This window comes from Sciurus vulgaris (assembly GCF_902686455.1).
Source record: "Sciurus vulgaris genome assembly, chromosome: 11".
Classification (NCBI taxonomy): Eukaryota; Metazoa; Chordata; class Mammalia; order Rodentia; family Sciuridae; genus Sciurus; species Sciurus vulgaris.
The window spans coordinates 26,670,081-26,685,322 of NC_136472.1; the positions used below are offsets into that span (position 1 = coordinate 26,670,081).

The 15,242-nt window shown below is 43.8% G+C and overlaps 1 protein-coding gene across 1 annotated transcript; it reads right to left on the reverse strand.

The window, feature by feature from the left end:
* Positions 1 to 136: 136 nt before the first annotated feature.
* Positions 137 to 13,596, reverse strand: DDB2 (damage specific DNA binding protein 2). Its single transcript, XM_079103013.1, has 10 exons — positions 13,303 to 13,596; positions 11,808 to 11,944; positions 11,263 to 11,454; positions 5,685 to 5,830; positions 4,040 to 4,139; positions 3,773 to 3,950; positions 3,324 to 3,466; positions 1,036 to 1,200; positions 853 to 898; positions 137 to 546 (listed from the first exon to the last, which is right to left on the reverse strand). Exons 1-10 carry the CDS (start codon positions 13,421 to 13,423, stop codon positions 482 to 484), a joined length of 1,293 nt encoding a protein of 430 aa, XP_078959139.1. The 5' UTR covers positions 13,424 to 13,596; the 3' UTR covers positions 137 to 481.
* Between the last annotated feature and the right edge of the window lie 1,646 nt (positions 13,597 to 15,242).

Here is a 15,242-nt window from a genome sequence, read left to right on the forward strand (position 1 = left end):
GATTGTGGCACAGAATAAGGCTGAGGTAGCTCCCGGAGAATGAAGTTTTGGACTATAAATGCTGGTTTTGTGCCTTTTCTTCATTTCTGAGACCCAGGAGCCCTGTAACCAGGTCAGTGCCATATCTACTCAGAAGCTCAGTTGGGTATGGTTTTATTGGCCTTGTCAATAGTGAGTACAAACCAAAAAAACATGCCCTGATCACTCAGCCACCACCTATCAAAAAGGAGAAAAGTACTTTAGCTTTAGGGTAAGCTTGGCTCCAGGCTAGATATAATAGGGACTTCTAGGGTAGCTGGCTCACCCTAAGTTTCTGGAGCTGTCAAAAGCAGTAACATCCCAATGTCCCAGTACCAGTCCCACAGTGCCAATCTTCAATCCTATGACTTGGATACTTTTGGCCCATTAACAGATAGCTGCCTCTTCATAGCACTCATGTCCATTTGTGGCCTCCTAGCCGTTGGCTGTGCCCACACTTTCTTCAGTGTCTCTCATTTTCATTCATCAGATTATCCTCCTCCTGGCTCCAAACGAGAATGTGATAACCTAGAAGGAATAAGAACAGTCTGATTTATACCTTCCACTGTCAGTCTGAGAGCTTGGGGCTGGTCCAGGGAATGTAGGTCTTGGTAAAGAAATGCTAGGAAACTGGATAGCAACCAGGCATTGCCATGACCAAGACAAAGCAAGATGGATAGAGGGCCTGAGCCAGGAGACCACTGTTTCCCAGTCATCTTCATTGGCTTCTGCCCAGGGGTGAATGTGGAAGGACTAAATTGAGCTAAGCCTGCACTAAAACTTGAGTAGTAGTATTGGGCTTGGCCAGTCCAAGATACACCTGCTTCTACTCACCCATGGCAGAGGCCAGTGTGTCCCCCATGGGGTTGAATTCGTTGAGCTGCAGAGACAAGAGTATCAGCATGAAGAGAGGGTAAAGGTATTGGCAGAGACAGAAGGGCACACAGAACTAATTTCTGGTCAGTGAGGTAGGTTGAACCCCTGTTTCCTCCCATCATTTACGTGCCCAAGCCTCACCGAAATGATACCAGAAGATTCTGGGTCATAGAGCTGACACATCATCTTCCCAGAGCTTCCATCAAACACATCAATCGTCCTTAATTCATAGGGGGCACAACTTTTGAAATTAGGATCTGGGTATCGGCCCACAACAATGAGGTTGTACCGAGGATGCCAGGTTGCCTAGGAGATGGAGAGATTGATCACAAGAATAAATGCAGAACCCTGTTAAGAGGGACATTAAAAGTACTCTTTGTGGGGCTGGGGATGTAGCTCAGTGGTAGAGTGCTTGCCTAGCACATGCGAGGCCCTGGGTGTCATCCCCAGTACTGCAAAAAAAGTATTCTTTGCCACTAACAAGACTGTAACTTAACTAATGGGAAAACTAATGGTTTTCAACTGTGTGTGCATCTACCTTTGCAAATTTTTAATTTCCAGCTGGTCTCCCTTGCCCTTAAGACACATTCACACCTTCAACCTCTTTTGCATTTCTTGAGATAATTCCAACTGATAAATGTGGTTTTCCTGTTTTCTTTGCAGTGCTGGGGATCAAAGGCAGGGCCTCATGAATGCTAGGGAAGTACTATACCACTAAGCAACACCCCCAGTGCTTGATAAATGATGAGTATTTTATTATCAGCCTGGCCCAGGCATAAACTTAGGAGGTGAGCCTTTAAAACACAGAAGCCTTTGGTGACCAAAACCAAATAGGATATAAGTTCTGACATAACTCCACTACTAAACCTCCTCTAGCCACATGAATAACAGTATAAAATTACTAGTGATGCCAAGTAAAATGGCACCTGCCTGTAATCCCAGCCATTCAGGAGCCTGAAGCAAGAGAATCACAAGTCTGAGGCTAACCTGGGCAACTTAGTGAGACCTGGTCTCAAAATAAATAAAAAGGGCTGGGAATGTAGCTCAGTGGTAGGGTGACCCTGGGTTCAATTCCTAGCACCAAAGTAGGATAGGATAGGGTCTAGTAGAGTAGGGAAAAGTAGAGTACGGTAGGGTAGAGAAAATGACTAATGGCTGAAAAAAGAGAGGAAACCCATTTTCCCCAGCTTGCCCCACCCCAAACAAATCTGGTATTCATTGGAATGACAGAATTGGATGGGATCTTTATTTTAATTTTTGGTACTGGAGATTGTACTGGGGCGCTTTATCACTGAGTCATATCTGTTTTTTTTTTTTTTTTTTTTTTTTAGTTGTAGATGGACACAATACCTTTATTTTATTTGTTTATTTATTTGTGGTGCTGGGGATTGAACCCAGGGCCTTGTACATGCAAGGCGAGCACTCCACCAACTGAGCTATATCCCCAGCTTATTTGTTTATTTTTATGTGGTGCTGAGGATAGAACCCAGTACCTCACATGTGCTAGGCAAGTGCTCCACCACTCAGCTACAACCCCAGCCTCCTCAGCCCTTTTTATTTTTTATTTTGAGACAGAGTCTCACAAGTTGCTAAGGACCTTGTTAAGTTTCTGAGGCTGGCCTTGAACTTGTGATCCTCCTGCCTTAGCCTCCTGAGTTGCTGGGATTACAGGTGTGCACCACCGCACCTGGCTCAAGGAGGTTTTGAAGGAAGAAAGACATGTTTAACAAGGAGGAGGAAACAGATAAGCAGTGGCTTGGAAATAAGTCACTAAGAAATCACAGATAGAAAATTGGCCTGGCAGGATACAAAAGAGATGTGAACAAATGGATTAGCAAGAATACCAACTGGTGAATGATTCTTGATATTATTACTGGATTGACATGGGGTACTAAATCATCATTTACTGAGTACTCACCAGGTGCTAGGCATGGTGCCAAGTGCTTTAAGCATATTGATTCATCCTCACAACAACCCTATCAGTTAGATACTATTATTCCCTTTTTACAGATGAGGAAACGGAGATCCAAATTGGGAAAGTAAGGGACTTATTTCTATTATTAGAAGCCACCTAAACCTGCAAGACAAACTAAGAAGGTGAAGGTTAGTTTGTGGATCAGCTGCACACACATGTAACTGAAATAGGACAGAACAGAGGGTTGGGATCGTAGAAAATGGCCAGTCAGATCAGGGTTGGGCTGAAAAAAACTCAGAAAAATACCTTATCAGAGAGACATTAACAAAATTCAACAAAATGGAATCATAGGAGTGAGATAAAAGGAGCAGAGAGAACCAAAGAGTTAAGAGTCTGCTTTTATCAGGACAAGAAAAGATCTGGGATTACAGGCTGCCACATCTTCCCCTCTCCCCACCTTGAGCAGACCTTGTCTGTCCCTGTGATCACAGCTGCCTTTTCTTCCATCACTCACCTTGATAGGCGTTAGGTGCTGGAAGTGACGGTGAGGGTGTGGGATCAGGCCCAGGGGATGGTCCCACTGGGAGGCAGAGTAAACTCGGATCTCACTCTTCTGGTCAGTGGTCAGGAGCCGGGCTCCATCAGGGCTGAAACAAGCTGGCAAAGTGAAAAGCCCCTAAGCTGACAGAACTCAAGCCCCTTGTTACCTGGCCTTTGCAGGGGCACCCAGTCTCACTCCTCTCTAGACACGTGGCAGGAGAGGTGAAACTGGGCTGTGAACAAAAATACAGAAACTCAGCAGCTAATGGGAAGAGCCAGAACCAGAAAAGTTCCCAGATAACAGTTTGGTAGATGCTACTGGGGGCAAAAGTCTGACCCAGCAACTTCCAAACTTTGAGAAAAACCCCAGCAGTGGTTAGATAGGCAGGGTCTGTAGGAAAGCAGAGGCATGGGATGTCCTACCTGAGTTGACGGGATGCCTGTGTGGCAGCGAGTAGAGGAAGCTGGCTTTCCCTCTAATTTGGCGCAGGTCCCAGATTTTCACTGTCTGATCTACGGAAGCTGTGGCCAGTAACCAATCACAGCAGGGATTTAGAGCCAGATGGGTCACTTTCTTTTTGTGCATTCTGAGATTCCAAAGCTGCAGAAGACAGCCCAGTTCAGGTGGGGACACAGAACTGAGTCAGGGGCAAGGGTGGGACGGGGGGACCTTGGCTACAGAGAACGCACCTCCTTGCCATCTGTGTTCAGCAGGATCACATGCCCCACGTTGTCTCCTGTGACCACCACTCGGCTGTTGGCAGACACATCCAGGCTGCAAAACCAGACGCTAAAGGGAAAGACTGTGCCATGAGACTCTTGGGGCCGGGGACAGGTCCATTTATTCACTGTAACAGCTCCAGTGTCTAACCAACAGTGGCATTCAATAAATAAATTGTTGAATGAATAATTGTCTTGCCATGGATCCCCAGTGAGGAACACTCAGACTTGTCTACCATCCAGAGTGAACGGGGGTGGTAGGGTTCAGAAATGTGCCCTGTTAACTGCTGGGCCCAGCACCTTCAGCTAGAAAGAGTCCCAAACTTCAGATTTACAAGGCGAGTCCCAAGGCTAGCTTGCCTGCGACAGCCCAGGTTCTGAGGAAGCCTCATTTCCTGTTCTCCATCACTAGGTAGGTGGAGATAGTAGATGACAAACCAAACAGGAATTCTCCGGCTCTGTTCCTCATAGCTGGCTAGAAATGAACGTCTGCCCCCTTCTGAGCATTTAGGGAAAAAGCATGCACAACCCAGAAGCTCTTCTGCAGACTACTTGAGGATGCAGGCTTTTGGGAGGTGCTTCATGGATCCTGATATCTGCCAGGAGAGCTCCAAGTTACATAGTTTATCTGAAACCATCAAGTCCAAGCCACATCGCCTTTTGCCACCCTTGCTGGCTATCTGTGAGTGGAAGGGCTTCTTGGGGAAGAATAACTTGAAGCTAAGTCTGTCTAATCACCTGTCCTGATGGCTCATGTATTTCTTACCCAGTGCGGTAGCTCAGGACAATGTTAGTTATACCCTACACCCTCACTAATTCCTTAGGAAGCAGTCAGAGTCGTGCCTTAGGCTGGAAATCAAAGTAACTTACATTTTCTAATTTTTCCAGCCACTTACTTTTAGGAGAGGATTGTATCCATTTAAGCTGATCAAGTCATTACACTCTAGTGAATGGAGGACACTAAGTCTTCAGTTCTTAGTTTTTGTTTCACTGAGAGGCTTTCTATGCCCTGTCATCTTGTCCTGTGAGACTCAAGGTCTAGTGTAATATGGGAATGAGTTATAGAAGAGCTGAAGCCCAGGCTGGAATATGGCTTGCCTGACATACATATGGCTCTGGGTTCAATCCCCAGCACCACCAAAACTCAAAAAACCAAAAACTGCTGAAGCCCTTCCTTCGCTAAGAAGGGCTGAGGTTCTGGGATACTTTCCCAAACCAGTAACCCACCTGGATCAAGCACTTAAAGAGTCTGAGGAAGAAAAGGAAGGAACGGAGGAGGAGAAAGTGACTAACACCTTCCCTTTCTTTCATGTGCCAGGTCTGAGTAAAAGAAATGAGACCAAGATGCTCTTGCCAGTATGTGGTGTCTTGGCACACACCTATAATCCCAGATGTTTAGGAAACTGAGTTTCCTAAGTTCAAGGTCAAGGTCAGCCTGGAACTTAACAGTTAGTGAGACCCTGTCTCAAAATAAAAACAGGGATGTAGCTCAGTGGTAAAGTATCCCTGGGTTCAATTCCCAGCACTGCCCGCCCCCCCAAATTATATAAGATGCTGTTGATAGAATGATGCCTGAAGTTTCGAAGCCCTTTCCCTTACTAGTTAAACTACTCACTTGCAGGTATCTGAGCTGGTAAAAACTCGGAGGGTGTTGCCTTTAAAGTCTTGCAGCCTAGTTGTTCCCTCCATTGAGGAGGCAAAAAACTGGTTGGTATTGAGAAGGTTAAACTTCAGTGCAGTGATGCTCCCTCCAGCTCCAATCTAACAGGAGGAAGGAAAAAAACCAGTGAGTGATGATGGGCCCAGAAGTGAAGACCCAGGCCTGGGTAAACACTGCACTCCAACAAGACCAGGCCGGCTGAGACTCCTGGATGACAGGATGCTCTCCGCAGTCTTCTTTAAGACTTTAGTTTTATTTTTATATTTTAAATTAATATACAGTAAATGTGACTTTTTAATATAGAGTTCTATGAATTTTAACATATAAAGATTTGAATTACCACCACAAAAATCAGGATGCAGAACAGTTCTATCACCCCAGAAAACTGGGGTAGGGTGTCACATGCCTGTAATCCCAGCTAGTCTGGAGGCTAAAGACAGGAGGATTGCAAGTGTGAGGATGACCCAGCAAGATCCTGTGTTAAAATAAATTAAAAAGGGCTATGGCTGTAGCTCAACGATAGAGTACTTGCCAAGTATGCACGAGGCCCTGGGATCCATCCCCAGAACTGCAGAAATAAATAAATGAATAAATAATAAAAATAAAAATAAAAATAAAATTTTAAAAGAAGTAGAACAACTATGGGGAATAAAACGGAAAAATAAGATAACATGAATGGCTTTGCTTATTAAGTGCTCATTTTATGTCAGGCATTGTTTTAAGAACTTTTTACCTCCAAGAGCTCCTCCTCCACTTCTGCTTTATGCTGCTACTATCCAGCAGGATAGGCTGGAACAAGGTCTCCTAAACAACAAGCACTGAACTAACTCAACACATAACTGGCATATTCCCCTGCTCTACAGGACGTCCTAACCAGTACCTGTGGTCTGCAAAACCCTCACTGCTAGTACCGCAATCTGCCATTCCCACCAGCTCTCAGGCTTCACTATTCTACGTCCCAGGACACCACAGGGTACCACCATCCCTTGCCCCTGCCTGCATGGATGCTGCTCTCCTTACCCTACTTGGGTGCTGATTTTATTGCTAAGACGCCACATCTGTCACCACCTCAGCTTCATGGACTCCAGCATCTGACACCAGGCTACCATTCCTCCCCACTACGTTAAGTCTCTCTTGCTGAACCCTACTTAACAACTTTTGGTTTGAACCATTCAGGAAGATGAGGGAAAGAGAGAAGAGATACCAGTCCTGAATTCTCCACTGACTAGAAAAGAGGGAGTAATTCCCAAGCTTATGAGGCAAGCGTAACCTTGATGCTCAAATCTGATAGGGACATATCACACACAAAAAAATCTGTGGTCAATTTTACACCCAAATGCGATGCAAAAATCCTAAACAAAATATTGGCAAACTCAGGGCTGGCCTAGCACTTGCCTAACATGGGTTTGATCCTTAGCACTGCATAAAAATAAACATATAAAATAAAGGCATGATGTCCATCTACAACTACAAAATTTAAAAAATATATATACATATATCTATATATTAGCAAACCCAATACAGTGATATTTAAAAAGGATAACTATATTATGACCAAATTGGATTTATTCCAAGGTTGGATCAAATGATTAAAAATTACTCAAGCATCAAAGGAAACAATCCATAGAGTGAAAAGACAATTTGTAGAATGTGTAGAATGGGAGAAAATATTTCCAGGTCATAAATCTGATATGGAGTTAATATCCAGAATATATTTTAAAAATTCCCATAATAACAACAAAAAAAAAACCCTAAATGACCCAACTAAAAGTAGGTAAAAGACTTCAATAGACGTTTTTCCAAACAAGATATATAAGTAACCAAAAAGCATATGAAAAATGCTTAGTATCACTAATCATTTTGCGGTTCTGGAGATTGAACCCAGGGCCTTGTGTTGGTGAGGCAAGAACTCTACCAACTGAGCTATCTCCCCAGCCCTCATTACACAACTTAGTGATACCCTGTCTCAAACTAAGGGCTGGGGATGTGGTTCAGTGGTTAAGTGCCCCTGGTTCAATCCTCAGCACCAAGTAAATAAATAAATAAAATTAATTTCTGAAACCTCTCATCATTCATTTTGCCACTCTCTCCCCTCCCATTACCCTTTGATTTCTCTTTGCTTGTTATATAAACAGAAAAATGCCAGACAGCTACCAACCCCTCCACCTCCCTACAGATAAACATTCCACATGCTTAGAATGCACAAGGCCTGAGTTCAATCCCCAGCACCATAAAAATATATATATATATCTTTAAAAGACCCCAACTCTACAACCCAGCTATACTCCTAAGTATTTACCCCAAAAGAAAACATGTCCTTACAAGTACTTGTACATGGATGGTCATAGATTTGTAGGAGTCAAAAACTGTAAAAAATCCAAAGGTTTGGGCTGGGGAGATAGCTCAGTTGGTAGAGTGCTTGCTTTGCAAGCACAAAGCCCTGGGTTCGATCCCCAGCACCGCAAAAAAAAAAGAAAAAAACTCAAAGGTTCTTCAACAGGTGAATGGATAAATTATAGTGTACTGTTATAATGGAACGTTATGCAGAAAGAAAAACAAACTATTGATACACATAAAAATGTAGAGGAATCTCAAATTATTATACTGAGTCAAAGAAGCAAGACCAAAAAGTCATATATTCCATGATTGCATATGGGTAAAGTTCTAGAAAATACAAATTAATCTATAGGTACAGAAAGCAAATCAGTAGTTTCCAAGGGATAGAACCAAAGGTAGAAAGGGATGGCTTATAAATAAGCATTAGGAAACTTCTGAGAATGATAGACATGTCCATTACTTTAATTATGGTGATTGGGTGCATATATCAAAACTCATCACACTGTAGACTTTATGTATAGTTTACTGTACATATACCTCAATAAAAATAATATTAGAATAAGAAAAAAAATCCAGGCCCAAATGACTTTGTAGTGAATTCTTCAAAAATTAAAGGAAGAATCAATACCAATACTATATACAAATTTTTCCAGAAAACAGAAACAGAGGGAATACTTTCTAACTCATTTTATGAGGTCAGCATTACCCCGATACTAAAACCAAAGGCATTACAAAAAAAGAAAATTACAAGATATTTTTAAATGGTCTTTCTATGGTATGGTAAGATTGAACTAGAACATTTGACATAAGTAAACCACGTTAGATTCTATGCCAGAACATTTAAGTAATAACAGAAATAAAATGGATGTGTATAGTAGAATGGATGTGTATAGTAGAGATGCTGAAAATAGGGGTTTGGGATCATATTTACTTTATTCTTTATATTTTCCTCTTATTTCTTGAATTTTTATGATAAACATAAATTGTGTAAGAATAGCCAGGCACGGGGGCACATGCCTATAATCCCAGCAGCTTGGGAAGCTGAGGCAGGCGGATCATGAGTTCAAAGCCAGCCTCAGCAACTTAGCAAGGCCCTAAGTAACTCAGTGAGACCCTATCTAAATAAAATACAAAAAAAGGCTGGAGATGTGGTCAATGCCCCTGGGTTCAATCCCTGGTACCAAAAAAAAACAAAACAAAACATAAATTATACAAGAATAAAGTAAAGCTATCTTCATTTTGAAAATGTAATATATGTTCCCTAAGAGGCTTGAAAAATGTAAAGAGTACAGTCCAGGTCAGATGACTTAAGTGATAAAATGTGGCATGGCTGCTCCCCAGTAACTGGTCTCAAATCAACTTTTTGCTGTCAGCACCTGGGAGTTAAAATATGTTCTCTACATCAGTATACCCTTCCTCAAGTATACCCTCGCCACAAGTCACAAAGTTCTAATGCCTAGGTCCATCTCTGTGACAGTATAAGGCAACTTTAGTTGCCTTATACATGCACATAATAGCAAAAGGTGGTGTCAGGAGCTAGGGATGTAGCTCCACTGGTAGACTGTGTAGCATGCACAAGGCACTAGCACCACAAAAAAAAAAAAAAAAAAAAAGGTGATGTAAAACAAAAGCAGTCCACCTCAGTCTGGCACAAGTCCAAACTGGTTGTCATTTCCCTTTTAGTCAGGAACCACTTCCCCTAGAATACCTTAGACTGCTTCTTGCCACCTCCAAGCTTAACCAAATTTCTTTATTCACATGTCCTAGATTCCTGGAAAAATTAATATCTTCTTGCCGAGCTCTGAGTTCAATTTAAAACATCCTTCCTAGTAGTGGTCACAGGAAACCCACCCAGTTCTTTTTTTTTTTTAATTTTTTGGGTGCTGGGGAATCGAACCCAGGGCCTTGTGCTTACAAGGCAAAGCCTCTACTGACTGAGCTATCTCCCCAGCCCCCACCTAGTTCTGTCCTCAGCTGTCCTCTGGCAGGCTTCCCTTTGGCTTCCGACACTTGTTTTCTTTAACAACCATTTCACACCTTGAATCATAACCACCCACACCTGTCTGATTTGGTCTTTTAGAATGGGCTGTTCCTCAAACCCTTCCATTTATGAAATCTCATACCAGATTTCCCCTCATCTCCTCAAACTCTAAACCAGAGTTGAAGCTGGGCATGGTGGCGAACGCCTATAATCCCAGTGATGGGAAGCTGAGGCAGGAGGATCATGAGTTCAAAGTCATCCTCAGCAAATTAGCAAGCCCTAAGCAAATCAGCGAGATCCTGTCTCAAAATAAAAAATAAAAGGGCTGGGAATATGGCTTAGTGGTTAAGCACCCTTGGGTTCAATCCCCAGTACCAAACTAAACTTAAAAAAAAAAAACACAGTTGAGAAAGTGATGAGCAGACATGCAATCCAGCTCAGATGTGTGCTTAATGTTAGTTAGTCCTAACATTCAAAAGGTATAGAGATTGATTACACAGTTTACTTATTGCCACTGAACTGTATTTCAAGTTGCTTAGGAGGCTACACACCCAAGCCCAGCAGTTTGGGACCAGCTTAGACAATATAGTGAGAACCTATCTCCCAAAATAGTTAAGATGGTAAATTTTGCCAGGCACGGTGGCAAGAAAGACAAAGTTCCTGACCTTATATTATGAGTCAACTTTCTGGTGGATTAAGACACACAAACAAAATCTCAGATACTGATAAACACTTGAGGGGGTATGTGAAGCAGGGCAATGACCGAGGGAATGATTAGGTGGGGTGGGGTCTACTTTCTGAGTAGGAGAGGCAGTGAAAGCCTCTTTGAAAAGGTAGATTGATCAGAGACCTGAATAAGAGGAAGTCAATCATGAGAAGCCCTTGGGAAAAAGCACTCCAGTCAAAGGGAGCAACATGTGCAGAGCCCCGGTTTTCAAAAACAGAAATAACTGGTGTGGCTAAAACAGAGCTAGAGCCAAGGACAGAAAAGATGGATCTAAGAGATAAGAAGGGGCTTAGTGATCATTGGTCTATACCTTCAAATATTCCAAGGGCAGGCGTTCAATAAATATTTGAGGCGCATTACCATTTATATGCTTAAAAGTGCCCAGTTACTTTTGATCCCAAACATCTGGCTATTTGATGTCAACATTCCTTTCATTCCTTCATCAAATACTTCTTCAGTACTACCATCTGGCACCTGGAACTGCTTACCCCTTTAATGAAGGTGGGTTTTTCCTTTATGCCGAAGTTCCAGAGCATGATATCTCCCCCTTTGGAACCCACAGCCAGGGTGCTGGGATGAGTCGGGTGCCATGCCAAGGATGTAGCCCTTCTGTCAAACGGGGCAGCCTTTTGGAATATCCGGTAAGAAGCCAGAGAGTGCAAAAAGGACTGCTGAAGACCCTGACAGAGAAAATAGAATTAAGTTGAACTGAAACCTGGGTCAGCTACCAATCTCCGGGTTCCTTCACAGATGAGTCTTACAGTCAATTTTTCCCACCAAAGGAAAGCTGCCTGGCCCTGTGCATGAAAATATCTATGTTGTACGTGAACTATAGTGTAGCGTATTCCATCTGAGGCCTTTACAACATACGACTTTTCTCCCTAGAAGTGCCCAGATGGTCAGACAGCAGGGTCAGGGTTATCTGACCACTCTGACAACCTGCTGAACAAATCCATTATCTAGTTTTGGAGTGTCCAACAGTAAAAAAAGCATCATGCAAATCCTTGAGCACTTCAGCCAGGAAATGCCTCACCTGCTGTAGTGATGGCCAGGCAGCTTTGCCCAACTTATGCTGGTGGAGGGCCCTGACGATGCTGCTGCATGGTGGCGGGACCTGCAGGCTAGCCAGCCCCGCCCAAAGGCAGCCTGAGTCATATCTCCTGCTAGAACCTGCCAAGAAGAACAGACACATATTTTCCTCTCTGATCTCAGGGAAGGTTTTTCAGCTGAAATCCCATAAAGAAAGTCTTACTGTTTCACTCAGCATGGCCAATCTGTCTCATTACCTTTCTATGATCTGTTTAGTCTCATTTGGCACAAGAAAGAAATGATGAGACTCAACACTGCCCCAAACTCTCCCCCAAACACTAATTTTGAAGTGAAACTGAATATGACTTTGTAGGCTTCCTGCGAGTTGAGTCAAAGAAATACACAAGAATAGCTGGGTGTGGCAGCACATGCCTGTAATCGCAGCTACTGGGGAGGCAGAGGCAGGAAAACAGCAAGTTTGAGGCTAGCCCAGGCAACTAACTTCATGAGTTCCTTTTCTCCAAATTAGAAAAAAAAAAAAAGAGGGGAGGGCTGCGGTTGTAACTCAGTAGAGCGCTTGCCTAGCATTATGTGAGACCCTGGGCTCAATTTCCAATACCATTAATAAAAAAGAGGAAGAGGAAGAAGAAAAAAGAACATTTTGCAATGTGGGGATGAGTGCTAATCTTAAAATCACATAAAATGCACAACAAAAGGACAGCATAGCAGCAGTGATTGTTTAGGAAAAGCTTTTTTGGGGGGAGGCGGGGTGTCAGGAATGGAACCCAGGGCCTCTTGAGCTGGCAAGTGCTTTACCACTGAGATGCATTTCCAGTGAAAAGAAGCATCTTTAGATCTTGTATTACAATAATGTAGAGGTGACCAACTATTAGTTTCAAGTTCTATTGGTTCTCCTGGGAACCAGCAGGATACAAACAGTCTGGAATAGCTGTAAATTTTAACTAGATTACTTGGGGGAGGGTGTGAAATTATAAAAAGAAAAAAAAGCAACTCTGGATTGCCAAGATGTATTGGCGGACCCAACCTCTAAACAACCAATTCTTTATTCTCATGGACAAAACCCATTTGGTCCACCCCCAGCTCCAGTCTTCTGAGCCGCCCCTGCGCCTTAAACCTCAGGTTGAAGCCTCTGAGGATGAGCTTTCTAAGGAAGGGAGGAGGGATGGATTGCGGGCTCTCACAGCTGAAACGAAGGACATACAGCTAACGGCCCCGACTGTCGAAATTCAGCAGCTAGCGAGCCAGGAAGGCTAGAATTATTCCGGGGACCTACAGGAACGTGAAAAGCCCATGGGCTTCTTCCTGTCACCCGGGGGCGGGAATTAAGCTTAAACTCTAGGGGTTGACCGATGCACCGGCAGGCGAAATGCACCACCTATGGCACCATGAACTGGGACTGCCTCAGAACCTAGGGGTGCGGGACCCCAACTCGGGCCTCCCGAACTGCGAAATAGTAAAGCAGCAGGTATAGGCAGTACCGGAGCCCTTCACTCTGAGCTTCTTGGCCTCGGGCTCCAGCTCCTGCGGACTGCTCTTGCTCCGGAGGCGCATCACCGCGCTGGGGGTCTTCTGGGCTTCCGGGCGTTTCCTGGGAGCCATCGCGTCCTCGGAGCGAAGGGTTACTGTGCCCTACGCCGAGACCATAGAGGAAGGACTGAGAAGCTTCAGGGAGAGACAGAGCGGAAACTGGGAATCCCGCGCAGCCACAGGTAGCTCTGCGGAGTCAGCCTCCCGCCAAATACGCCACAGGCCAGTTCTCGTCGAGCCCCAGCCCCGCCCCTCCCGGGCCCCGCCCTTTCCGGGGAGGCGGGGCGCGCGGTGAGCGGGACGTGCGTAGAGGAGGGGCCGGCCGCTCCCCTCGCGGCGCGGGGAGTGGGGTTTTTTTCCCCTGGCAGAGCTCTGGGCGTGTCCATCGTGGTGGGCTTGGCAAAACTCGGTAACTCGTGTCAGAACACAGGCAAAGACATGAACATGGTCCAAACTACGCACCTGACCGAACGTCCCCCTGTTTGGGCCAGTCGCAGGTCTTTCTTTGCTTCCTCCGCCTTATGGATAGGTTTTATGAAGGATACTACAGAGGTTAGGAATGAGAACTTTCCGTGTACTGGTTATGGCACAGTAGGGTGCCTATAGATAGCGATAATGTGCCTTATATTTAAAAACTGTAGCAGAATTTTGAATATTTCCACCATAAAGAAAGGATAAACATTTGAGATAGGTATGTTTAACCCGATTTTTTTTTTAAATGCGCAATGTATATACATGGATTGGAACATCAGATTGTATCCCATAAATATGTATTATTTTATATTTAAAAAATGTTTTAGTTGTAGATGGACACAATACCTTGATTTATTTATTTTTATGTGACGGTGAGGATCGAATTCAGTGCCTCACACATGCCAGGCAAGCGCTCTGCCACTGAGCTACAACCGCAGCCTCCCTAGTTTTGTATTCTTAAGTATCATTTAAAATAAGTTTGATTTAAAATTTTTTTAAAAACCTCCTACCTTTCTAGGGTCTATTGTTGGGCCTAAGAAATTAAATTGATTTTTAAGCATATTAACAGTAGAAAAGCATACAATTTTTATTTAATAATTTAAAATGTACATGGGAGACTTCAAAAGGAGAATGAAGACCCAAAAATTTCATAGACCCCAAAGTTTATGCTGTATACCCTTTTACACAGAGAACAATCCATTGTGAGGATATGTTAAGCAGAGGCTGGATCTAGGGCAGTAAATTGTGAGACAGTTACTAGGAAGTATATGAGGAAAATAATTGAAGATAAAAGTTATTTTATTAGATTTGTACAGGTCCATTCCAGGATGGACTCTCGGTCTCTGATAAGAATGTTCTTTTCCTGATACTGGGAGGACACCTTTCTCATGGGAAATCTCATGACTTGCTTTTAGTTGAACAGGGGAATCCAGAATCTTCATTGCATTTGCTGTTCTCAAGTGCGTTCAGCTCAAAATAAGCAGTATGTCAAAGTGGTATAGTTGGGGGGGGGGGGCATGTTCTGAACCCTATGACAATCATAAGATGACCCACATGTCCTGAAAGCTTTGAATCCAAAGCAAAACCCCACTTCCTTGAAATCTTCCCCAAATCACCCAACAGAAGTCATACCCTATAAACCCTCACAAACACCCTCTACAGATGATGTCCCACCTTCCCCATTGAAAAGAGCAATAAACTTGCATTCAACAAGGAAGGAGTGCGGCCAGTGTGGGGGAGAGGAAGACGGGGCACGGAAAGGGACACTTTAAGTCAGCTTGGGTTAGGGTAAGGAAGAGGCAATGTCAAGAAAGTCTTCCCAAAGACAGTGACACTTAAGCTGAATATTGAGAGACGGAGTGAGAGAAAGGGGAGGGTGTTCCAGGCAGAGAGAGCAAGATATGCAAAGTGAGCTATA